Genomic DNA, 24,553 nt, shown 5'->3' with positions numbered 1-24,553 from the left:
ATCAAATTTATTTTTTTTGGTGAAGAAAGAGGGCAAAACCCAACTCGTCAATCTATTTAAATAAGTTTCGTAAAACAAAATTATTTAAATAAGTGTTATTCACCAACATAATATGGTATAAGTGGTAGATACTTGGGTCCCTTAACCATTTGGTTTTGGGTTCGATCCCCGACCGGTGCGTATGGAGAAGCATTTGTTGGGAGAGGTCAACCCCTTAAATTGATCTCAATCACCTTAAGACGATTAGTCTCTGCAGTTGCGACCGGAGATACCTTTGATTTACCAAAAAAAAGTGTTATTCACTTTGAGTTATTATTTTTTCTATTTTTATCGCCAAAGTGCAGCGTTGTTGTCTTGTTCGTCGTTTTGTGCAGAGTTTTTGTTATTGTCCCGTTTTAGTGCGGTGTTTATTTCGTTCGAAGTGACAAATTAACTTCGACTGATGAGTGCTTTAGATATAATATACAAATCCGAAGATATAAGTGCTTTAGATTGAGTAAGGGGCTTATGGAGACTACCACTAAGGTCAACTTTCTCTCAATCTTTTCTAAAAAAAAAAAAAAAAAATTTCTCTCAACCTCACAAATATTTTTTCAATATGTGATAGAATCAGTCATCTCAGAGATCATATATAATTAAGTTTTTGTCCGAACACATTTAAATATCCTTTTTTTTTTTGGAGTTCTGCTAACACATACTCCTCCGTAACATCTGTAAGCATTGCATAATTAATGTATGTAGAATTTTAAACAAATTAGTCCTTAATAAATATCCAGATAAATTAATTATGTAATGAACCTAAAAAAGTAAAATTTACTTATAAAATATCACGAAGGGAGTAAATAAATAAAGTGTTCGCAGTTCAAACTTTGACTATTACATGTATAATATAATGTTCTTACGGTTACGGACCGAGATAAATTTACACTGTATTCAAATTACAATTTTAGAATGATGATTTTTAACAAATCAAACTCATTGTGAATTTTGTTTTCGGTGAAAGATGGTAAGAAAACGAAACTTTATGCATGCATATTTCAACTTGGAATGAGTCATGCAGCGTAGACTACACTCCACATTCCAACTTTATGCATATTTCACCAGAATGATGGCTTTGTGGGCTTTCTAACTTGGAATGAGTCATGCAGCGTAGACTACATTGACTACAATAATTAATTAAATTAAAAGTACATATAAGGATTTTTTAAATAATATAGTGGCTAGAAAATCCACCTTAAAGCTAAATAAGTGAAGTATCTGAGGTTTGAACCTCAGCTCTGTACATATAGTGCGATGTCCCTGCCAATTGAGCTAAACTCACATACTCTCTTTATAACACTTTATAAGCAAAAATACACTTTTTAAGTTCATTGTATATTTAATGTATCTAGTCTATAAAATTTAAAACATAGTTGCAAGCGATGCACAACCAAAATTATAAACAAAATAATAGTCGCTATATCTTTTTTTTTTGGGTACAAAAAGAGGGGCAAAGCCCTAATAGTTGCTATATCTACCAAGGCCCCGTTTGGATTAACTTATTTTTGAGCTTATGCAAACTGCTTATGCAATATAAATTAGGTTTTATGTTATTTTATAAGTTCACACTAGTGAAAATTATGTTTTTATAAGTTATTTTATCATAAACTACCTTGACAAACTTATAATAATACATAAAAATTATATAAGTTATTTGCATAAGCTTAAAAATAAGCTAAACCAAACGGGCCCAAAACTATAAATAATGGTAGCTACTCCCTCCAGTCAATTATAAACAAAAATTACTTTTTATATTTGTAGGAGGAATTACTTTCTTACTACATTTTACTCAATAAAGCTAAAAAGTAAAATGTTACTACTTATAATTGACAAAGGTGGAAATACTTTCTTTCTACATTATATATATTATAGTTTCCTAGAAAATTTGCATAACAACTTAACTCAACCAATTCTAGAGGAGAGAGCACTATGCTTTCTTGGCAATGGACTCTGTTTTCACTTCTTCCTCTGTTTTTCACACTAAATTCTGAAGCAAATGACCAACTAGTTTTCCGCTACCACACATGTAACCAAAATCTCGGAAACTTCACCCAAGGTAGTATCTACCAGAACAACCGTGACAACGTTTTGGCACAAATATATTCCAACAAAGAAATAAACTACGGTTTCTACAATGTCTCGTATGGCGAAGAACCTGACAGAGTAAACGCAATCGGTTTATGCAGAGGTGATGTTAATCCAGCCGACTGCCGTGAATGCTTGAGAACCTCCGCTGTACTTCTAACCGAACGATGTCCAATACAGAAAGAAGCAATTGGTTACTACGATTTATGCACCTTACGTTATTCAAACAATTCGCTGTTTGGTGTCATGAAAACCGAAACAGGTTACGTTTATAATATTGAAACCAAGACAGTGGTGGATGATTTGTTTAATCAAACACTTAATGTCTTGTTGGATGAACTTAAAAGCGCGGCCGCGGATGGTGACTCCCAACATAAGTTTGCTGAAAAGAGTGTTAAAGTAAATGATGAAGGTAGTAGTAATAGAAATGAGACTATATATGGTTTGGTTCAGTGTACACCAGATTTGTCTAAGGACAACTGTACTAATTGTTTGGATACAGCTTTGGGACAATTTTCATATTGGTGTAAACAAATGAAAGGTTGTTTGTATCTTGGACCAAGTTGTTCTGTTAGATATGATATCACTCCTTTCTTTGAGTCCATAGTCATGAACAATACAGATTCACCAGCAGGTCCAGCACCACAGCCTTCTCAAGCACTTACTCCTGCACTTTCCCCTAAATCTTCAACTTCTGCTATCTCCATCAACACATCTACGAGTAAAGGTACAATAATTGGTTTTTTCTAACAAGAGTTGAAGTGGTGCACGGTGCATCACTTGTCGATAACTCTATGACGAATACAAATTTTACAAAATTCACGGTTACATTGAAAGTTTATATCATATAGATTATCCATATAATTTTTTTAAAAAATTGAAAATAATTTAATATGTTATTCTAACCCATCAAGATTAACTGTTTATGAATTTTTATTGAATATCATTAATCTTTGTGTGTCTCAATAACACGTCAAATGATTTTCAATTTGTTTATAAGCTGTTTAAATTGTTCCGGCTGATGCTTTAAGCATTGTGTTTGTCGGTAGTTTGTTAGGCTTAATGCTCAAAGCATTGTATTAAGCATTGTGTTAGCTAGCTGCCCGGGTTGCCTATATAAGGCATGTTATTGTTGTGGAATAAAATAGGAACTACCATTTGAAAACTAACATAAACTAGTAATCTTTTTTTACCAAAAAAAAAAAACTAGTCATTTTTTTTTAAGGCCAAGAACAATAATTTATTTATTTGATTATGCCTAACTAACTATTATTTCTGGATTAGGAAAGAGCACGAAAATAAGAACGACAATCGCTATCGCTGTAGCAATAGTTGTGGCTGGCATACTATTGGTGGGTTCATGGATTTGTTTGCGAAAGCGAAAACCAAAACCCGAATACACGGCTGAAATTGAAGGTAAGTCAACATAAGTCTTCTCTTGTGTTTTTATCCAACTTTTTGCTTTTTAAAAGCAAGTCAATATGTCTCCAAAAAAAAAAGCAAGTCAATATAAGTCTTCTCTTAATTTAATAACTCAATATCATCATATTGTATGTCATAATATTAACGAATATAATTGTGGAAACTTAACCAATATATTTGTGGAAACAAATACATAGGCCCAGAGAAAAATGAAGATGAAGTTGATGATGTTGAAGAGGAAGAAGTTGAAGCTGGTAATGACCTTAAAGTTGGGGATTTGTTGCAATTTGACTTTGCAACCATCAGATTAGCTACAAGCAACTTCTCTGATGCAAATAAGCTTGGTCAAGGTGGATTTGGTTCTGTTTACAAGGTTTAAAAAAATTCACCTTTTCTTATAATTGCGACATATACATGCATATATCATGATACTTTTGTTAGAGTTATATACACTAAAAATTAATTATAATTTTAGGGTACGCTCTCTAATGGACAAGATATTGCCATCAAAAGATTGGCTAACAATTCTGAGCAAGGAGAAACCGAATTTAAGAACGAAGTATTGCTGACGGGGAAACTTCAACATCGAAATTTGGTTAAGCTACTAGGTTTCTGCTTACAAAGAAAAGAAAGACTACTGATATATGAGTTTGTCTCCAATAAAAGTCTTGATTATATCATATTTGGTAAATTACAATATTTTCTCCAACCTTACCTTTACTTTTCTATGATGAAATAAAAGAGATATATGTTGAACAACTTAAGTTATAAATTGTTATATCTTCATAATTTTGGCTCGGATAATCATGTAGATCCAATCAAGCGTGCAAGTTTAAATTGGGAAAGACGTTTCAAAATCATAAAAGATATTGCTCGTGGTCTTCTTTATCTTCATGAAGATTCTCGATTACAAATTGTTCATCGTGATCTCAAAACAAGTAACATTCTGCTAGATGAAGAGATGAATCCAAAAATTACGGATTTTGGCATTGCAAGATTGTTTGATCCAAATCAAACTCATGGCATGACAAAGACCGTCATTGGAACTTAGTAAGTATTACGAAATGCTTGAACTAATGAGTTATTCATCATTTCCAAATAAGAATTTTATATCGATCAAGAAGATGGAGTGACATTTTATATTTGATTATTGACCTAATTGTTTTGTCATACAGTGGATATATGGCACCAGAGTATATTAAACATGGACAATTCTCAGTCAAATCAGATGTATTCAGTTTTGGCGTAATCATTTTAGAAATTATTTGCGGCCAAAGAAACACTGAGATTCAAGATGGGGAGAATATAGAGGATCTATTAGGCATTGTAAGTGTTATAGACATTTCCCAATTAAAAAATTTTGATTGTAAATATTGATTTTTATTGTTATGATCAATTGAGCAAATTCTTGCAGGTATGGAAAAATTGGAAGGCAGGGACAAGTTTAGACATTGTAGATCCTATATTACACCAAGGTTTTAATAAGAATGAAAAATTGAGATGCATCCATGTTGGATTACTTTGTGTTCAAGAAGATATAGTTGTGCGACCAAATATGAGTTCGGTTTTACTGATGCTTAATAGCACCACTTTCCCACTTTCTGAGCCTTCTGAACCTCCATTTTTAATGCAACCCAAAAGGGCATTATCTATACACTTAAATGAGCAATATTCAGATCCCACAAAGTCAACTGATTCAGGATCAGGAAGTCAACCAACTCAAGGATCAGCTACAGATTAATCAATAATAATAGATGAATTAAGTGATTGTGAAAATCTTTTATAACCAACTGAATTCTGTCTTCAGTTGGATTTGGCTTTTCAGACTTTATTACTCTCTATTTCAAATTTTGTAACATAATGTATTTAGTGATATTTTGCCTATAGTTTATTTTTTATTTAGTGGTTTGTTTCAGTTGCAATGTAATAAGTTTATAATTGAAATGCATTAAGTTTATTTCCGTAAAAAAAATATAATAATACTGTAATGTAGAATCTTAATTATTTATTTGGGAGAGGTACCAAACAAAAACAACAAGACATAGACTTGGCCAAAGATTTTTTTTATACTCAACTTGAACAATGTTTTTAAATTTTAACTAATGGATCTTAGCCCTTTAATTGTTGTTTACTTTCTCCATTAATTCTAAAACTTCCCTGCAAAAAACTTCATTCTTCCAGTACTATGATTTCTTCCATCTGGCTTCTGCTGTCCCTTCTAATTCCTTTTTTTATCACACTAAAATCCAATGCCGATGCTCAACTAGTTTTCCGCTACCATGAATGTAACCAAGATCGTGGAAACTTCTCCGATAGCAGTGCCTACAAGAACAACCGTAACACCGTATTACAACAAATATATTCCAACAAAACAATAGACTACGGTTTCTTCAATTTCTCGTACGGCAATATATCTGACAAAGTATACGCAATTGGACTCTGTCGAGGTGATATAGAACCAGTTGATTGCCTTGGTTGCCTAACAACTTCCGCAGCACTTCTCACAGATCGATGTCCAATACAAAAAGAAGCAATTGGTTACTACGACTCGTGCATCTTACGCTATTCAGACCATCAAATTTTTGGCGTGATGGAAACTAAAACCAGTTATTTTTACAACATCGAACCCAAGACAGTGGTCGATGATGCATTTAGGCAAAGACTTAATGTCTTGTTGGATGAACTTAAAAACAAGGCTGCGGATGGTGACTCGCGTATGAAGTTTGCCGAAAAGAGTGTTAAAGTAATTGATAAATCAAGTAGTAATGAGACTATATATGGTCTGGTACAGTGTACACCAGATTTGACAAAGCAAGATTGTACTAGATGTTTGGATCCTGTCTCCCAAGGTTTTTCAAGCATCTGTGAAGATAGGAAAGGTTGTTTGTATCTTGGACCAAGTTGTTCAGTTAGATATGATATCATTCCATTTTTTAAATCCTTAAGAGGAGTTAAAAATGCAGGGTCGCCAGCACCACAGCCACGGCCACAGCCTTCAGAAACAATTGTTAATGCTCATGCACTTCCTCCTACAACTGCGAAAGGTGTGCATTTTTGTGAAAATATTGTCTTTTTATTTTCTAAAACATGTCTTTATTTTAAGTTGATAATAATCAAATGTCAGATTGTTGAAACGAATCATCGCGATGATTAGAAGATGAAATGCAAGATTGTCTTATAAAATTGTGCATGATGCTCCATTCTGATTTCTTTGGTCAGGAAACAGAAGGAAATTAAGAACGGTCATCGCTATCGTTGTAGTAGTTGTGGCCGGCATACTGCTTATTGTTGCCATCGCAATCGTTGTACGCATTTATTTTGAAAGGAGAAAACCAAGACCCCAATATACGCCTGAGTTTGAAGGTACGTAAGTTTTTTTTTTTGAAGAGGTTGAAGAAGGTACGTAAGTTAACATAAGTATTCATTCTCTTGGGAATTTTTTAACAAAAAATACAACAAGCTGTGAAGAGTGAAAGAGAGACTAAACAATCCATGTATTAGGACTTAACACATGATAAGAGTTCAATTCAAAAACTAGTCTAATAAGTGGTAGAGTCTCATAGCTTAAATATCACATCGAACACTTTGACATACTCGATAGTCGATATGAGACTTCTAACATTATCACGTCCTTTAAGAGCTGACGTTATGAGGTTCACATTAGCTTTCACTCTATCAACACTAGTCTAATAGCCATTACGACCATTTCACTCACATATCAGTATTTGGTGGAACAACTTAATCCAACTTATAGGTAGCATTTTATGTGGCCCAGCTCAATCAAAACACAAATTGTTAAAGTGTCCCACCTAAAACACTAATCCAATAGGTGAGAGAGCTTTATGGGTTAAGTACACATCGAACACTTTAATATATTCGATGTGAGACTCGTAGCACCAGACTCCGGACTGCCTTACAACATAGAGACTTGATCTAATTTTAAATGCCGGAAATAGTATACCGTATATGCAGCAATTTAGTTCTTAAAAATTGATATATACAAAAGTTTGGATCTTTATTTTAGAATATAAAATAATGAAGTTCAGATTTAATTAAAATTTAGTCCTTAATAATTTCTATTTAATGGTTTTGGACAAATTTGAGTAGCTCATCTCATGGGCAAGGCATAGCCGGCGGTGGGACTCAGTATGTGACATTCACAAGGTGACAACAATCTAATCATCACATAACTTTAGCGTGACCCACTTTTTCCAAATGGCACCATTATAAAAGTCTGAAGAAATATATTAAAACAACAAAAATAATTTAACACCCAGTGATGATTGTTTGTTATAGGGCATTTTTTTTTGTTGGATATCTGGTTGGTTATGCATATATTAGAAGCTGTTGCCTGTTGTCAAAATATCATAGTAAGAATACAGTAAGTAATTTCAGTCGTTTAGAAGGTCAACTCTCACAACAAATGATGCAATTTTTGCACCCATTGCAAGACCTGCACAGATTTGGCTTTCTATTTTGGAAAAGTTGTCATGAAGTGCCCTGTAACTAATAGAGAAGTCACAGGGCAAGTTTATTTTAACATTAAGAAAGTTTTTTTAAGAAAAAAAATATAATTTTTATAATAATATAATTAAAAATAATAAAAGTCATCTTAAATTGATGATTTTATAAATTAAAGAGTGATTTTGATATTTAATAACTTAAATATTGATATTAGAGGTTTTAACTTATTAAAAATCTTTTAACTTATTAAAAATCACATATTTTAAAAAAGATATATCTCAAAATTATTATTTTTATGAAAAGGTATTTAAAATAGTTTCTTCTTAGATATTTTTTTAAAAAAAATTATGATCCAATTTTTTTTTAACAAAATTATGAAATAGTTAAAATGACATTTAAGAGAAATCATTTAACTAAATTTTTCACTTGAAGCATTGTTGTCAAGATTTTACATTTTTAGGTATAGAAAATATATGTTAAATATCAGATGTAAACTGGATTTTTAGTAAACTCGTGAAAAAAAAAAGGATTTTACACCAAGTTAACTCGGTCAAGCTCACTGAAATCGTGTAACCTCGCACGCGTTTACTTATATTTGGGAGTTTACCTTCAAAGACCCAATTTTTTTTTTTTGGGCTCATCTGTCAAAACATACAACTTTTTCCAACTTTTCTCAGCTCCACCTTCGATTAATTTAGGTTTCGGTCGTGATCTTTTATGATCTAGAGAATATTTTGATGATATTGGAGATAAATACAATGTAGCCTTATAAGAGAATTAAAGAGAGAAACTCTAGTTTTTTTTTTTATACTTTTAACTCTTTTACTACTTGAAATTTATGAATCTTCATTCTACCAAACAATATAAAAAAAATTCATAATTTTAATAACAAAAATTCTATGAATAAGTGGGGAAGTCTATGAATTAGAGAAACACACGATTTTTTTATGAATTGTTTTTAGCATTGAATTGCATTTTTTTCCTGTTCAATTAGCTGAGTGGCGTCAAAAATTCAACTCTTAAAATGAATAAGTGGGGAAAAATCATTTTTTTTAAAATCTATAACAAATGAGCCCTAATTTAAAATGACTTCAATTTTGTTGTAAGTTTGTTTTTATCTTAAACTTTTGTGTAGGAACCTTGTGTCAAAGTAAATAGATCTTCTCATGTATGAAATTTATGAGTGTGAGTAAAGTGTTATATCTCGTCATTCATAAGAAGAGAGAAACACATATAAATTTTAAATGTAATGAGTTTGAATTTTGAAAGAAGACATTTTATTCTATCATATAAAAATCACACTTGAGAAAATTCATTTCCGTGTTACTGAGAGATAATTTATTTGTATTATTTAAATTAAATTAAAAATTGAACAAATGTGAATACTCAGGCCAAGAAAAAAATGAAGATGAATTTGAATCTGAAGCTGGTAATGATCTTAAAGTTGGTGATTTGTTGCAATTTGACTTTGAAACCGTCAGATTAGCTACAAGCAACTTCTCTGATGCAAATAAGCTTGGTCAAGGTGGATTTGGAACTGTTTATAAGGTAAAAGTTATACTTTTTTCTTAACATTTTAAAACACATGCATCATACATGTATCATGACATTTTCCTTGGATCTATATATACTAAAAGTTATAATTAATTTTAGGGTATGCTTTCTGATGGACAAGATATTGCTATCAAAAGGTTGGCCAATAATTCTAAGCAAGGAGAAACAGAATTTAAGAATGAAGTGTTGCTAACAGGGAAGCTTCAACATAGAAACTTAGTTAAGCTACTAGGTTTCTGTTTACAAAGAAGAGAAAGACTACTAATATATGAGTTTGTCACTAACAAAAGTCTTGATTATATCATATTTGGTAAATTACAATATTTTCTCCAACCTTACTTTGCATTTCTATGATGAAATAAAGAGATATAAGTTGGCCAATTTATTAAGTTATAAAAAATTATATATATTTATAAATTTGGCTTGGGGTAATTATGTAGATCCAATCAAGCGTGCAAACTTGAGTTGGGAAAGACGCTACAAAATCATAAGAGATATTGGTCGTGGTCTTCTATATCTTCATGAAGATTCTCGATTACAAATTGTTCATCGTGATCTCAAAACAAGTAACATTTTGTTAGATGAAGAGATGAACCCAAAAATTACCGATTTTGGCATTGCGAAATTGTTTGATGCCAATCAAACGGATGGCATGACTAAGACCGTTGTTGGAACTTTGTAAGTAGTAAGAACATGCTTGATCTAATGATTGATTATGGAAGATGTGACATTTTATATTTAATGATTGAAACCTAATTGTTTTTCCATACAGTGGATATATGGCTCCAGAGTATATTAGACATGGACAATTTTCAGTCAAGTCAGATGTGTTCAGTTATGGTGTAATCATTTTAGAAATTGTCTGTGGCCGGAAAGTCATCGAGAATCGTGGGGGGGAGAATATAGAGGATCTATTAAGCATTGTAAGTATTGAACCTTTTAATTGTTAGTTAATCTTCCTATTTTTTAAAAGTTAAACGTCATAGTTATAGAGATTTCCCAAATTAAAACAAACGATTGTAAATATGACTTTGTTTAACACGTACAGATAAAGTAATGTTGCATCGTGCACAAGTGTTTTTTATTATCGGATCAATAAGTTCTATCATATCTTAGATATATTTTATCATCAATTGAACAAATTCTTGCAGGCTTGGAGAAATTGGAAAGCAGGAACAACTTCAGATATTGTAGATCCATTATTAGAACAAGGTTTTAATAAGAATGAAAAATTGAGAAGCATCCATGTTGGATTACTTTGTGTTCAAGAAGATATAGATGTTAGACCAACTATGAGTTCTGTTTTACAAATGCTTAGTAGTACCACTTACCCACTTCCCGAGCCTTCTGAACCTCCATTTTTAATGCAACCCAAAAGGGCATTATCTATAGCATTAAGTGGCCAATATACAGGTTCCACAAAGTCAACTGATTCAGGATCAGGAAGTCAATTTACTCAAGGATCAACAAGTAAGTCTTCAGCTATTGTTAAATAATAGATGAATCAACTGATTGTGAAAATCTTTTATATTCTATGCTTTCTGTAGTCAATTTGAGTTATCTTTTCTCTGCATTTACATTACATGTTTCATAGCTAAGTTAATTTGTGCTTGATTTTTATATATGCTAGTATTTGTTTTGATTTTTTTATGTATGTTTCATATGCATGTAACAATGTTGGTGGTGTTAAAGATATTTCCACACCTCTTGACTTGGAAACGGTGTTCGAGCATATGTTGAGAAGATGAAGGAGATGAAGAACTGACATTGAGTTAACAGTTTTTTTTCACAAAACTAACAGAAAGGATTAGCATATGTTTTATGTCATACATATTATATGGTCATGCAACAGTTGTGAAAATGCAAGAATGGCCGGCCTATTAAAAAAATTCATATAATTTTGTAAGTATAATAAAATGATAAAATGTCGCAAAGACAATTGATACGGTAGAGTGTGGATTTGAATGTGTAATGTTTTTACTCGCGGCATTTAATGTGTGTGAATTTCGTAGTTAGACTTATAAGAACAAAAAACTGCAACATTGTCATATTTTCTTTCAAAAACAATATGGGGAAAAAGTTTGGAAGGAGCAGACATTTGTATCTGGTTAGCTGCTGCTACACGTTGTTATTGCTTGAATTATTTTAGTGGTTTTTCAGGCTGGTAGTGTATCAAGCTATGAATTTAAAGGTTTCTGACTTTCTATATATTTGGTAAAAGTGAATCAATCCAAGTAGGGTTAGCCTCTCTTTATATATCTGACTGCTAAGGAAGTAGTTGAGAAAACACGGGGCAGACTCACTCTCCCACACTCCCTTAACTAATAAGCTATCCCTTGGGTCGTGGCCTACCAGGTGGCTACATGCATAGTTAGCTTATAATTATATATGAGGTATCCTCGCCGTGACCTATCTGAGATGGACTCATCCATAAGGAGAACATATCTCAGATATTGGGCCATGTCCGCTTTTGCATACCTTTCGTTTCGTGGGTCTAGTTGGCCCGAGGCCGAAATGATCAGGACATGATGGTCCAATGCTCCCTAAGCATGGTTATTATAAGAAATCTTAGTGATGGGAGAATTCCATTAGAGCATTTGTTTATGGTACCTCCCGTGGAATGAAAAATCCATTTCTTCTAAAAATATATGCTGAGCTATTTCAGCATATAATTATAATGTATAGTGTTTAGTCTCATCAATTGCAGCATCATTGTATATATTAAAGGGTAGAAACTACAAGATACACCAAAAGAAGGATTCACATAAAAACCTTTAAGAACCAATAGTAACAGAATGAAAAGAGGCAATCCAAAATGGATGCTTAATGGCAAATTTGCCAATAATAAAACATACCTGTTCATTTGTACGAGGAAACAATCATATGTCCTTCAAGTATCAAAAAATGAAGTCACCAAAAGTTCACATTCTGAAGAAATCATTGGACACGAGGCTAATTCTTCTAAACAAGGTTTCTTGTGTTTGTGTTTGATCTTCATGACCTCTAAAAGTCGAGCATTCTGTAAAATATATTTTGTAAATTTAAGTTCATCTTTCCATCCTTCATAGTTTATCGTACATGATCTGAGGTGAGATGAAATACATTCAGGAACAGGATTTGGATCTCTCCAGTTTATGGATAAATTGTTGTTCATTGCCGACTGCAACAAAATACATACAAAATAAGATTTGCGAAATACACTCAAAGAAAAGAAGGAACAAAAACAATCCACAAAACACAAACACAAGAAACCTTATGAATAGTAAGAGTTTGAAGTTTTGGACAACACTGGAGCAGTTCCACTACATCATCCCAGTTTTGAAAGTTCCTAATGTGTAATTGAAGTTGGATTAAGTTTTGAAATACAGGACACTCGAAATTGATATCTCCAACATGAAGACCCACGGAAATCTACAATTAAAAGTTTCCAACACAAAAACATGTTAATTACATATAAAAATGTCTAACATGAAAGACTAAGATTTGATTAAGTCTTTCATGGTGCATAAGTCATCATTATTATTACAACGAATACGAATTTTACAAAATCTATTGTTGGATTGAAAGTTTATATCATATGGATCATCCATAATTTTTTTAAAATTTATCTTATTGAGACCCATCAAGATTAACTGTATGCAATTAAAATCCATAAACCGTTAATCTTTATTGGTCGGTGGATTTTGTAAAATTCGTATTGAGTAGTATTCGTAACTTGTGCAAGGTGAAAGACTTGATGAAGTCTTTCACCATAGAATTGGCCAAATCTCGCATCAAACTTGGAATGATTCTTACATGGAGTACTAAGAACCGGACATTACGAATTGCCATCATCGGAAATTTAAACTGACAGACATCGGCTGTGATCAACTTGGACAAGATTTTAAAGTCCTTTGTAATACTAATAGTAGTACAATGTCTAAAACGTTTTGTATAGTAAATGATAGTTTTCAAATCTTCCAAAACAGGACATCGAAAAAGAAGCTTGTGGAAATTCTCCTGATTTTTGAAACAAACACCAGTCAAATGAAGGGTTTTAAGAGATGGAAGATCGACAGAGATATTACCAAGCACATTGATATTATTCAATTTGAGAACCCTAAGTGTTGGAGATCTTAGAATGGTTGAAGGTAAAAGGGATTCTGGGAATATGTGCCAATGTGTGGAACAACAATGGAGGTGAAAGTTTATGATGAATTGAGTGGTGAGAGTTACTGTGTGGACGAATTCACGGTAGCGGTTAAAGGCATCTACGTCTACGTTAAAAGTAGAGGATTGGTAGTAAAAGTGGAGAGATGTGAAAGATTTGAAAAGTGGGGTCCACCTTTTGGAGAGGAGAAGGGTGGTGGTGATAGCAAATTGGATTGGTAGGAAAGAAAGTATGTGACAAAGTAACTCATCAGGTAAGTTGCTAATTCTATCGATGGGTGGTGAGTTCTCCATTGTTGATTTTGGATTGGAGTTAAAGAGCTACGGCGGGGTTACTTGTGATGCTTTTGATAAAACGGTGAATTTGGATTTTAGGGTTGAAATAGGTTTGAAGTTTGATTGATATATTTTTTTTTTTGATAAATAAGTTTGATTGATATATGATATGATATGATTGATACAAGCCTAGTGTCTAACCTTTTTAAATAGGGATGAAAATAAGTAGGGTATGGGTAGGGTACTATAGTACCATCCTCATACCCGCGGATTGAAAAAATACCTGTACTCATCCCCATACCCACATGGGTAACAACTTTTCACCCCGTCCCCATACCCTATGGGTACCTAGGTACCCATACCCGTACCCGTTACCCGCATTTTTACTAAAAATAAATTGATTAATTATAAAATATCATATAATTTTAATATGATTAAAAAAATTTCAAAGATTTTATTATTGACTCATCAAAATTATAAACAAAATTATTACTAACCTTATATTAAAGTTCATATTTATGTTAAATATTCACATTATTTTTGTATTATGTTATAAATAAATATTTTTATTAAAAATATGTAATAGTTTAATAGAGTTGTATTGTTTAAAATTGATTTACATATATTATTATATAATAATATAAATAAAATAAATAAATAAATATATATTATGTGGGTATGAGGCGGGGTGGGTACTAAGGTACCCGCACCCGTTCATTTTTGCGGGTAATTACCCATACCCATGCCCGTATCCAAAATGCGGGTTTTTACCCTACCCGTTGTGAGTAATTTTTGCGGGTACCCTCTGGGTATGGGTCAAATTGTCATCCCTATTTTTAAATTAAAAATCAATCTTGGATTATCTATTCTCTCCTCAAATATTCTATTTAGAGAAACCATTAATCATTTGACATTTATCACTGATTTTTTAAAAGTCTACTTCACGATTTAGTTTGGATCAGTTTTGAGATACAACAGATTTAAAATTAAAATTACAAACGGTTCACTTCGATTTTGGATCACTACTTAAAAAAATCTGGTCCAATCCAATCTAATTTTGCCAGTTCGCCGGTTCGTCCCGGTTCACGCGTTTTTTTGCCGGTCGGTTTCCTATCAGTTTTTTGCTCAAAACCGAACCGTTTTCATGACCAGTTCACGATCCGACCGGTCCGACCGGCCGGTTTTGATAACCTTGCTAAAGAGGCATGTGCCGACTTCAACCACCAATATGAAAACAATTTGACCTTGTCCAACATTTGATGTACAGAAGAAGCTGAGTTCCTGGATAACCTGTGATTCCTCTCATGCCACAAAATCCAAACACAAGCGAGCCAAATAAGCTGCATAAAAGACCGCCGTGATCGCTGACCACCAACTGACTGAGTAAACTGAACGAAATGATCATGTAAGCTGTTGGCATCGACCGCCGTAGAACCAATCCAATCCTGAACCATCGGCCGGAGAGAACCGAAAAAACCGCAAGTAAGAAATAAGTGATGTGCCGATTCGGCATCACCACATCCAGATACACAATAGCGAGCATCTACTGAAATGACACCTCGAGTAACCAAATTTGTCTTCGTTGGCAACCTATCCCTCAGAAGTCTCCATGCAAGAATCGACACCTTCAAGAGAACATGTCTGTGCCAGATAAGATTGTGACAGTCACCCAAAGCAATCATGTCCTGAGAAGTCCAAAGCTCAGAATCTGGCAACCACTGCCACCTATCAGTAGGGATGGCAGAAAAACCCAAACCCGTGAGACCCACCCGAACCCAAACCCAAGTCAACGGGCGAAACCCGAATTGACTGGGTTTGGGTTTGGGTTTGGATGACACCCGAAAATATGGGTGTGAGTTTGGTATCACTCAAACCCACACCCGAAACCCATACACCCACCCGAAACATGTTAAAATTACCTAAATACCCCCACATATATATATAAGTGTAAAAGTAAAATTAGGTTTTTCACAAACCACAAACCAAAATTATGTTTGAATTTTGCTTGAAAGTTGGAAGAACTTAATTTTGGTTTAGTTGTAATTTAATTTCTTGAAAGACTATTTTGTAATTTTAAATTCCCTTGTAATTTTAAACCTATGTTTTTGCTAAGTGATTGACAATATGTTTAAATTCCATTGTTTTTGCTTAAATTTACCTTGTTTTGCTTAAATTTGCAAAGTAGTACAAAATGTGTTGTGGGTTTGGGTTTGGGTGTAAAAAACCCGAACCCAATGGGTGTGGGCGTGGGTGTGGTTTTGCCACCCGAACAGATTTGGGTTTGGGTTTGAGTTTGGGTGTTGATTTCGGGTGTGGGTTTGGTATCACTCAAACCCGCACCCGTGGGCGCCCATTGCCATCCCTACCTATCAGAAATATGTGTCTGCAAAGAAATAGGAAGTAGTAAGGCCTGACACTCCCCCAACATCTACTCCTCCCACGCCCACAACCGCCTCCTCCAAACCCAAGCTCAACCTCCAGCCCCCCACCCTAACAAAGACATCTCAGCTACCGAAGCAGATTTGTTCTCTGATTTTAATTTTTTATTAAATATTTATATTATAAAAACACAGTAAAATGACATGTTTGATGTAAAATATGACATATATTATATTTAAAATAGGGATGACAATGGGTAGGGTATGGGTAGGGTACTATAGTACCCATCCCCATACCCGCAGTTTGAAAAAATATCCGTACCCATCTCCATACCCGCGTGGGTAACAATCTTTGTCCCCGTCCCCATACCCTATGGGTACCTAAGTACTCATACCCGTACCCGTTACCCGCATTTTTGCTAAAAATAAATCGATCGATTATAAAATATCATATCGTTTTAATATAATTAATTATTTTTAAAGATTTTAAAGTCGACTCATGAAAATTATAAACAAAAATTTTACCAATCTCATGTTAAAGTTCATTTCTTTGTTAACATATTCACATTGTGTTTGTATCATATTATAAATAAACATTTTTATTAAAAATGTGTAATAGTTTAATAGTTGTTGTATTTTTTAAAATTGATATACATATCTTATTATATAAAAATATATATAAAATAAATATATATACATTACGTGGGTATGGGGCGGGGTGGGTACTAAGGTACCCGTACCCGCACCCATACCCGTTCATTTTTGCGGGTAATTACCCATACCCGTGCCCGTACCCAAAATGCGGGTTTTTACCCTACCCGTTATGGGTAATTTTTGCGGGTGCCCATTGGGTATGGGTCAAATTGTCATCCCTAATTTAAAAATTAATATTTTGGAATGATAATTATCGATTATATTAGAAACATATGGAATTAAAAAAAAAAGGATTAAATTGAAATAATAAGTAGTATTAAAAAAAAATTAAAAACCAACAAAATAATAGATGAATGCATTATATGCATTTTGCTTCAGTTTAGATTAATTTTAAAAAATCAATCCAAAATCCGATTCGACGGTTTTTACAAAAGAACATCCAAACACATCAAAAGAAAAATTGAATTTTTTGCAGTTTTTTTAGACCGGTTTACGGTTTTTATTTGGATTGGTTTAAATTTGAACACTCCTACCGCCAGTTGGCTAAATGCATATTTTCTCTATCCTAAAATATAAGCAAAAATTGGTCAACTAAAATGAATGTAGAAATGGAGATGATCCTAACTCAATTGTATATGAGGCATCCACTACAACAGTTTTTACTTTAGGCAACATCATAGAGGGGAAATACTTAATTAGACACAATCATAAATTTGAGGTGTTAGGCACACACCCAAGAGCAAAATAAAATTAAAGAAAAAAATAATTAAAATTATATTAATTGATGTGACTATTTTATTTTTCTTTTAATTTTTTTAGCGATGTGTGTGCGCCTATAACTTTTATGGCTAGGTAAGAATGCCTCCATGCTAGAGTTCAACCATTAGATTCATCCACGCGTAAACACAAGTCGCCTAAAGTACAACCATTAGATTGATCCTAGAGTTTGTCATAAGCCACATCACCACTAAATAGCCACATATGCAGTCTGAGTCAGACAGAAAATGATAACAGTCTGTATAAATATTTTCAGACTTAAATGATCAATTTGAAATTAAATAAAACTTAAAACGGCTAACCTGATACAAGACCTCGTGTGATATATTTGGCCTATTGATATTGTAATGTTTCAAAGTTGTCTAGAATGTGTGGTATCCAGTTTAATTATAATTATAAAGTATAATTCATTCTATAATATTGAGTTGCTTCCGCTACAGATCATGTAAATATCTCAATCATCTCATTGGCACCATTCCCTTGTATTGTAGGGAGGGTGGACTTATTTATTGTCTTACGGCTAAAGTAAAAGAATTGTGCGTCCAAGGTGTGAAGTGAGAGAGATTTGATTTGAATTTTGATAATTGAGGTTTATATGGTGACGCCACTTAAGATAAGATTGCAATTTGCTTTAGGTTTGTTTCTCATACTGTACTCCCTCCGTCCCAAAAAGAATGACCCATTTTGAATATATGCACTATTCATATATATTGTTTTGACCATATTTTTCTACTAATAAATAAAAATAAATATTAACATATAAGATGTTGTTAGATTCGTCTCGATGAGTATTTTCAAAATATCAATTTTTTATAATTTTTACTATTATACAATTAAAGATATTAGTCACCAAAGTTATGCATTGGCATGCGTGTTTCGGTCAACTGAGTCATTCTTTTTGGGACGGAGGGAGTAGTTAGTTAGATGTAAAAGTTGAATTTGATTCTCTAACAATGACGCAGAATTGAATTCTTCTCAAAATGGTCAATAAATTACACTCATGATTGGATGTGTTTCGTACACATTATCAACCTTATTACATTATTATTATCTTAATATTACTTCATTTAATAATAACATTATGTATTTATTTATTTATTATTAACAAATTCCTACTAAACTTATTATTTCTTATGTTATTCGATTAAATTATTAATTTAATTGGTTGACTAAATTAAACTATTTTATTCAGAAATCTTCAAGAATATTTTGTTCCAATTTTTAAAACTTTATTGTGAAATTATTTGATTTGAAAATAACAAATAAGATCACATTTGACATTTCGAAATTTTCGACTTGGCTGACTAGTACACGGGTATTAATTTCTTCTACTAATTATATATTTTAGATCTACAACTAACTAACAAGAGAATAATCAAAAGGAGAAGCCAGAAACAAAAACAGCTTGTTTCAAATAATTAAACACTCCTTGTTTCAAAGTTTGAAACAAGTAACGAACGAGTCAGAACCTATATTGAGAATCAGTGAGATGCTTTTCTTGAAACATAGCTTTCTCTTCCTCTTTCTGTTTGGATGTCTTGCCTCATCATCATCAGCATCTCCAAATTACAATGATATTTACTGTCCAAACAACAAAACCTATGAATCCAACAACACAATATTCAATACAAATCTCAATGTCCTCCTCTCCACTATGGTCACCAACGCCACCCAAGGCGCTGATACCTACTCTCCCATCATGGGTTTCGGAACCAGCAACGCCGTCAATGGTGCTTTCCTCTGCCGCGGAGATGTTAACTCCACTACATGTATGGATTGTGTAACCACTGCAGCCACGGATATAACACGCCGTTGTCCCAACCAAACAGAGTCAATTATATGGTACGATGAATGCATGGTGCGTTATACTAACCGTTACTTTGCTCCCACCAGTATTGTCCCAAGAGCGAATATAAACAACGGCAAAAACATCTCTACCTCGAAAGTGGATGTCTTTAATCAAATGTTGTTAGGTTTCTTGGGAGGTTTGGCTGGAGAAGCTGGAAATTCTCAGACATCGAAGATGTTTGCGACCGGTGAAGCAAACTTCAATTTAAGCGGTGGTACGAATAAGGTGATTACGGTTTATGGGTTGGCGCAGTGTGTGCCCGGTGTGACGAATGTTCAGTGTCAGGATTGTTTGGTAAATGCATCAAGAACTCTTTTGACGTGTTGTGAAGGAAAACAAGGTGCAAGAGCCTTGCTTGCGTGGTGTAATATCAGATATGATTTGCAACGGTTTTACAATATAACCGATGAATCAGCTTCAACACCGGGTTCTCCTTCAGGTAATTTAACTTTACCATTGGCACCATGTAAATTGCTGTGGCGCATTACATAAGCATAACATAATATTGGTCTAACTGTGTAAGCATAACATAACTTCAAAAATATATCAAGATATATGTTTATGTATCTGGTTTTCTACTTGCAACCAAATGTTTTACAAACAAAACTGGTTCGACAGATTAAAGTTTAAACTGGCTGAAACAAGAACTGGAAAACTTGTTGATTGATTTGATCCTAGTTGTATGCTAGTCTCATTGAATTAGAGTTAAACCAATTTGAACCTATTGAACAACATTTGAATCGCGGTTAGTTGAACTAGCTACAAGTGTCACCAGATTGACCCAAATTGTATCGTAGTTTATTTGTATCTGTTTCTACTGTGTTCAATCGATTGAACCATGGCCTAGCTACATGTCTTACTAGTTTGATCTGTGGTCCAGTTTTTAAAAGATAGCATTCAACTAATACAGATAATTGTTTATGCAGGAAAGAACAAGTCCAAGTCAAAAACAAGGGCCGTCTTGATTGTTGTTCTTGTCACCGGGTCAACAATTCTGTTTTGTTTGGGCTGCTATTTTGTCATGAGAAGATCAAGCTGGAGGAAATATAAAACTCTTATGAGAGAAAATTGTAAGTTAAAAAATGGCTTTCCTATTCTTAATAAATAAATGGTCTTTTGCATATAAAAATTCTTAAAAGCTTTAAGAGAAGACATTTAGCTCGCTTATGTTTAAAATTCATGTATATTTATCCTTCCAGTTGGTAATGAAAGTTCCACGTTAGAATCACTACAATATAATTTGGCGACCATTGAAGCAGCCACAAAGAAATTTTCACCTGAGAATAAAATAGGCAAGGGAGGATTTGGAGAAGTTTACAAGGTAACAAATCATAAGCAAAAGTGAAAGTGTTGTGCATTTATGCTTTTTTGTTTCTCAGTTAATGGATTGGTTACAATTTCAGGGTATTCTTGTAGATGGAAGGGAAATAGCTGTAAAGAAGCTATCTCAAACTTCAGGACAAGGTGCAGCAGAGTTCAAAAATGAGGTTTTACTAATAGCCAAACTTCAACATAGAAATTTGGTGACCTTAATAGGTTTTTGCTTGAAAGAGCAAGAGAAAATGCTGATTTATGAATACGTGTCCAACAAAAGTCTCGATTACTTTTTATTTGGTAACGAACCTGTCTGTCTCTTTTCATCTTTGAGTTTAAAATTGTGTTGTAGAAAAATGTTCAATACTTTTCTGATTTGAATGAATGTTTTGATGACTTATTTATAGATCGCAACAAGTCCAGACTATTACACTGGTTTGAACGATACAAAATCATAGAAGGAATTGCACATGGAATACATTATCTGCATGATCATTCAAGATTGAAAATTATTCATCGTGATCTCAAACCTAGCAATGTATTGTTAGATGATAATATGAATCCTAAAATATCTGATTTTGGCATGGCAAGAATGGTGGCTCTAGATCAAGATCGAGGAAGTACAAATAGAATTGTTGGAACATAGTAAGTAGTTTTGAATTTTTATTGTCTTATATTCACCTTCTCTTCTCTAATTGTTGGAATGCAGTAAGTAGTTTAGACTTTATCTTCATTTGACAACAAGTTCTGTGAGATTTAATTTTCACTACTTTAATACATGTTCATCTTTTTATCTTTCTCAATCAAGTTATAATGTTCTACATTAAATATTGATTATTTTTTTTTATAGTGGCTATATGTCTCAGGAATATGCAATGCATGGCCAATTTTCAGAAAAATCAGATGTCTTCAGTTTTGGAGTCATAATTTTGGAGATAATTAGTTCAAAAAAGAATGCTCGTTCTCTTTTATCAAATAACACTGATGACCTCTTGAGTCGTGTACGTACTTATTTTTCATAATTCATTTATTTTTGTTGATCAAAGGAAACATAAAGAGGATGAATATAATTCAAATATCTAATTCATCAAATTGTTGCAGGCTTGGAGACAATGGAGGGATCAAACACCATTAGAACTAATAGACAAAGATATAAAAGAATCATGCAATCCTAAAGAAGCCATTAAATGCATTCAAATTGGTTTATTATGTGTTCAAGAAAAACCTGATGATAGACCTTCAATGGCAAATGTTGTTTCGTATCTCACTAGCCCATCAGCTGAGTTGCCGATTCCTGGAGAACCAACTAAGCCTATGCATAGTGGATTACTGCAAACAGCGGTAGCAGGGGAACTGAGTTCAACTTCTACATCAACAGTCAATGAAATGTCTTCATCAGTTGTACCAAGTTCTACATTCTCGGACAAAGTTTAGAAGTTAGAAATCATGTAATTTATTTCTTCCAAATTTGTTTATATATTGCATATATGATATATCATGTGCTCTACATATTTAAATTGAGCTACAATGATTTTAAAATGTTGATAATTCAAGTGATCTTGAAGCCTACATGGTTTACAAAGACAATGACAAAGATCATAATTTCTAAAGATATACTATTTGACTAAATCAATAACAGTAGACTAGAAACCCAATTAAGATCTGCACATGAAAGTGAAAGAAGATGGGGTGATGATGGACTCACAGTTTACATCTTGGATAATCTTCTTAGCAATAGTCACATTCCTTTGAAAACATTCCTTTTAAGAGTGGAAACCTAATTTCCACTATGTAAGAAAGTTTGTACCTTTGGAGTTTGGAGGATGAGAGCAATGTTGAATGCGAATTGAGTTGAGTGAGGAACATATGAGTCCCCAAGCGTTGAACGAAGCAAGATTTGCAAACCAGCATCGCACCGCCCCATTCATCAGACAGGAAGATTCAGTTCTTTCGACCAATATTGTGTCTGATTTTTTTTTTTTTTTGACGTTATGTTATGTTATGTGTGTCTGATCGATCAGATCTGGCCCGGCCAACTGGTTGTGGGCCGGGCCCGACAATATATGTGGGCTAATTTGACCCGACTGTTATTGTTGGGCTACACATTTATGAGTCCGTCCCAGCGCGTATGGGTTATGTGGGTTAATGGGTCTGATCTGACTTATTTCATTTTATTTGTTTTCTTCCATTTATTCGATCTTGTTTACATGACTTTGATGTATTAATTCTTATAATTATCGATTTTATTGAGATATAATTGTATGTAAGTATAAATAATTTTTACATTAGCACTAAATATCAATTAAACTCAAGTTTGATTCTTATAAAAGAAATAAAATCAAATTAATATATTATAAATTTTCAATTAGACGATAATTTTTTATGTTATAATTGATATTATTTTTACAGAAATGACATAAATTTTTCGTCAATGGGTCGGCCCGAAGCCCAAAGGGGCTAGCCCGGCCCAACCCAATTTTCATTTTGGGCCCAATCCACCCAAGCCCGTGGGCTAATAGGCCGCCTAAGTAATGTCACGTGTCCAACCCTTAATTTTTTAAATTTTTTTAGACTTAAATATACAAATGATTATGATTCAAAAAAAAATATATACAAATGATTAATTTTGATTTTTATTATTATTTTTGTTTACAATGTTGACAATGAGAATCAAATCTAGGATCTCATGCATATTATTCAAATTCCACACCACATTTTCAATCATTGTAACAATATTTACAGTATTTTTTCTACCTTGCAGTATTTTAAACATATTTTGTAGTGACTAAAAATAAAACAAAACCATACCGAAAATAGAAAAAAAATCAAAACAAACAATTTTTTATAATAAAACAAACAAAAAATTATATTTACAAAGGACTAAAAATAAAAAATTATTTTTGACTAAAATAAAAATACGGTATACGTGCATCTCCTTGTTTTTTTACGCAAATATATGTGCATCTTCTAGAAACCTATTTTAAACCTACTTTAAATCCCAGCCAACACACAAACTTACTTGCTGATCAAGGAAGGGAAGTCCTCCAAACACCACACACAACATATTGCCATCCGCTGCGCCGCCACCTACCATCGTGGAAGCAACAACAACATCAATCAAACCCCTCTCAAAACCACATTGATCATAAAATTACAATTTTCCAGCAACAAAATAATGGAAAGAAGATTTAGAAGCCAGATATCTAAATCCATAAACAATTGTAGTGACTATGCTTCCGACTCCAACTCACATGACAAGAAAAACCAAAACTTAAATAATAGTAGTCAGAGTTCTAAAGTGATTTCAAATTTGCTTCTCCCTGAAGACTTGTTGATTAGTATCCTTAGTTTGGTTCCTCTAAACTGCCTACTTAACTCTGCAAGGTACGTTTGCAAATTGTGGGCTACTACTATTCGCAGCTCCCATTTTGTTGAAACATGCTTACGCCATGCACGTTCTAAACCTGATCTTTATGTTGAAAATCGCACCAATGAAAGTGGTTCTTATTTCTTGGATATTAAAGACAATGTGAATGGCTATTTTGTAATTGAAAGGATTGATTTGGGAATACCTCCAAGAATGGGAAGGATA

The 24,553-nt window shown here is 33.2% G+C and overlaps 6 protein-coding genes across 10 annotated transcripts; 3 read left to right on the top strand and 3 right to left on the bottom strand.

Annotated features, from left to right (window-relative positions):
- Positions 1 to 1,893: 1,893 nt before the first annotated feature.
- LOC123882259 (cysteine-rich receptor-like protein kinase 10) lies at positions 1,894 to 11,069 on the top strand. Of its 2 annotated transcripts, XM_045931088.1 has the most exons (8): positions 1,929 to 2,851; positions 3,409 to 3,540; positions 3,744 to 3,919; positions 4,022 to 4,232; positions 4,359 to 4,596; positions 4,722 to 4,872; positions 4,961 to 5,261; positions 11,017 to 11,069. In XM_045931088.1, the coding sequence occupies exons 1-8, from the start codon at positions 1,969 to 1,971 to the stop codon at positions 11,058 to 11,060; spliced, it is 2,136 nt and encodes a 711-aa protein (XP_045787044.1). In that variant the 5' UTR covers positions 1,929 to 1,968; the 3' UTR covers positions 11,061 to 11,069. The 2 variants fall into 2 exon arrangements, with proteins under 2 accessions (XP_045787052.1, XP_045787044.1); XM_045931096.1 differs by lacking the exon at positions 11,017 to 11,069 and having other exon boundaries at positions 1,894 to 2,851; positions 4,961 to 5,444.
- Positions 5,561 to 11,716, top strand: LOC123882274 (cysteine-rich receptor-like protein kinase 10). The gene is made up of 8 exons (XM_045931108.1): positions 5,561 to 6,590; positions 6,766 to 6,909; positions 9,401 to 9,558; positions 9,664 to 9,874; positions 10,005 to 10,242; positions 10,337 to 10,487; positions 10,716 to 11,034; positions 11,257 to 11,716. The coding sequence occupies exons 1-8, from the start codon at positions 5,732 to 5,734 to the stop codon at positions 11,310 to 11,312; spliced, it is 2,136 nt and encodes a 711-aa protein (XP_045787064.1). The 5' UTR covers positions 5,561 to 5,731; the 3' UTR covers positions 11,313 to 11,716.
- LOC123882425 (putative FBD-associated F-box protein At5g56820) lies at positions 5,819 to 22,801 on the bottom strand. 3 transcript variants are annotated; one of them, XM_045931285.1, is made up of 4 exons: positions 13,360 to 14,082; positions 12,817 to 12,975; positions 12,420 to 12,724; positions 5,819 to 5,868 (listed from the first exon to the last, which is right to left on the bottom strand). In XM_045931285.1, exons 1-3 carry the CDS (start codon positions 14,005 to 14,007, stop codon positions 12,455 to 12,457), a joined length of 1,077 nt encoding a protein of 358 aa, XP_045787241.1. In that variant the 5' UTR covers positions 14,008 to 14,082; the 3' UTR covers positions 5,819 to 5,868; positions 12,420 to 12,454. The 3 variants fall into 3 exon arrangements, 2 of the variants coding, with proteins under 2 accessions (XP_045787241.1, XP_045787248.1); XM_045931292.1 differs by lacking the exon at positions 5,819 to 5,868 and having other exon boundaries at positions 12,476 to 12,583; positions 12,667 to 12,724; XR_006799810.1 differs by lacking the exons at positions 5,819 to 5,868; positions 12,817 to 12,975; positions 13,360 to 14,082 and adding exons at positions 22,187 to 22,372; positions 22,667 to 22,801 and having other exon boundaries at positions 12,592 to 12,724.
- LOC123912379 (putative FBD-associated F-box protein At5g56820) lies at positions 12,455 to 14,007 on the bottom strand. The gene is made up of 3 exons (XM_045963215.1): positions 13,360 to 14,007; positions 12,817 to 12,975; positions 12,455 to 12,724 (listed from the first exon to the last, which is right to left on the bottom strand). Exons 1-3 carry the CDS (start codon positions 14,005 to 14,007, stop codon positions 12,455 to 12,457), a joined length of 1,077 nt encoding a protein of 358 aa, XP_045819171.1.
- LOC123912363 lies at positions 15,132 to 16,488 on the bottom strand. Its single transcript, XM_045963214.1, has 2 exons — positions 16,356 to 16,488; positions 15,132 to 15,714 (listed from the first exon to the last, which is right to left on the bottom strand). The coding sequence occupies exons 1-2, from the start codon at positions 16,415 to 16,417 to the stop codon at positions 15,132 to 15,134; spliced, it is 645 nt and encodes a 214-aa protein (XP_045819170.1). The 5' UTR covers positions 16,418 to 16,488.
- LOC123882362 (cysteine-rich receptor-like protein kinase 10) lies at positions 19,288 to 22,800 on the top strand. Of its 2 annotated transcripts, XM_045931221.1 has the most exons (8): positions 19,288 to 20,086; positions 20,574 to 20,717; positions 20,847 to 20,968; positions 21,051 to 21,261; positions 21,369 to 21,606; positions 21,812 to 21,962; positions 22,063 to 22,381; positions 22,667 to 22,800. In XM_045931221.1, coding segments are annotated over exons 1-8 (1,986 nt in total). In that variant the 3' UTR covers positions 22,669 to 22,800. The 2 variants fall into 2 exon arrangements, with proteins under 2 accessions (XP_045787177.1, XP_045787171.1); XM_045931215.1 differs by lacking the exon at positions 22,667 to 22,800 and having other exon boundaries at positions 22,063 to 22,459.
- Positions 22,802 to 24,553: the final 1,752 nt, after the last annotated feature.

Source organism: Trifolium pratense, linkage group LG1 (assembly GCF_020283565.1).
Source record: "Trifolium pratense cultivar HEN17-A07 linkage group LG1, ARS_RC_1.1, whole genome shotgun sequence".
Taxonomy (NCBI): Eukaryota; Viridiplantae; Streptophyta; class Magnoliopsida; order Fabales; family Fabaceae; genus Trifolium; species Trifolium pratense.
This window is presented reverse-complemented; position numbering and strand designations above follow the sequence as displayed.

Coding starts and splice junctions, on each gene's coding strand:
- LOC123882259 (XM_045931088.1), top strand. CDS start 1,969: ATGCTTTCTTGGCAATGGACTCTGTTTTCACTTCTTCCTCTGTTTTTC. Junction 4,233..4,358: donor TCTTGATTATATCATATTTG/GTAAATTACAAT, acceptor ATAATCATGTAG/ATCCAATCAAGCGTGCAAGT. Junction 4,597..4,721: donor AAGACCGTCATTGGAACTTA/GTAAGTATTACG, acceptor TTTGTCATACAG/TGGATATATGGCACCAGAGT.
- LOC123882425 (XM_045931285.1), bottom strand. CDS start 14,007: ATGGAGAACTCACCACCCATCGATAGAATTAGCAACTTACCTGATGAG. Junction 12,976..13,359: donor TCCGGTTCTTAGTACTCCAT/GTAAGAATCATT, acceptor TTTTAATTGTAG/ATTTCCGTGGGTCTTCATGT. Junction 12,725..12,816: donor AAACTCTTACTATTCATAAG/GTTTCTTGTGTT, acceptor ATTTTGTTGCAG/TCGGCAATGAACAACAATTT.
- LOC123882362 (XM_045931215.1), top strand. CDS start 19,288: ATGCTTTTCTTGAAACATAGCTTTCTCTTCCTCTTTCTGTTTGGATGT. Junction 20,969..21,050: donor GATTTGGAGAAGTTTACAAG/GTAACAAATCAT, acceptor TTACAATTTCAG/GGTATTCTTGTAGATGGAAG. Junction 21,607..21,811: donor AATAGAATTGTTGGAACATA/GTAAGTAGTTTT, acceptor TTTTTTTTATAG/TGGCTATATGTCTCAGGAAT.
- LOC123912379 (XM_045963215.1), bottom strand. CDS start 14,007: ATGGAGAACTCACCACCCATCGATAGAATTAGCAACTTACCTGATGAG. Junction 12,976..13,359: donor TCCGGTTCTTAGTACTCCAT/GTAAGAATCATT, acceptor TTTTAATTGTAG/ATTTCCGTGGGTCTTCATGT. Junction 12,725..12,816: donor AAACTCTTACTATTCATAAG/GTTTCTTGTGTT, acceptor ATTTTGTTGCAG/TCGGCAATGAACAACAATTT.
- LOC123912363 (XM_045963214.1), bottom strand. CDS start 16,417: ATGTTGGGGGAGTGTCAGGCCTTACTACTTCCTATTTCTTTGCAGACA. Junction 15,715..16,355: donor CAGACACATATTTCTGATAG/GTAGGGATGGCA, acceptor CCCTACTGATAG/GTGGCAGTGGTTGCCAGATT.
- LOC123882274 (XM_045931108.1), top strand. CDS start 5,732: ATGATTTCTTCCATCTGGCTTCTGCTGTCCCTTCTAATTCCTTTTTTT. Junction 9,875..10,004: donor TCTTGATTATATCATATTTG/GTAAATTACAAT, acceptor GTAATTATGTAG/ATCCAATCAAGCGTGCAAAC. Junction 10,488..10,715: donor TAGAGGATCTATTAAGCATT/GTAAGTATTGAA, acceptor AAATTCTTGCAG/GCTTGGAGAAATTGGAAAGC.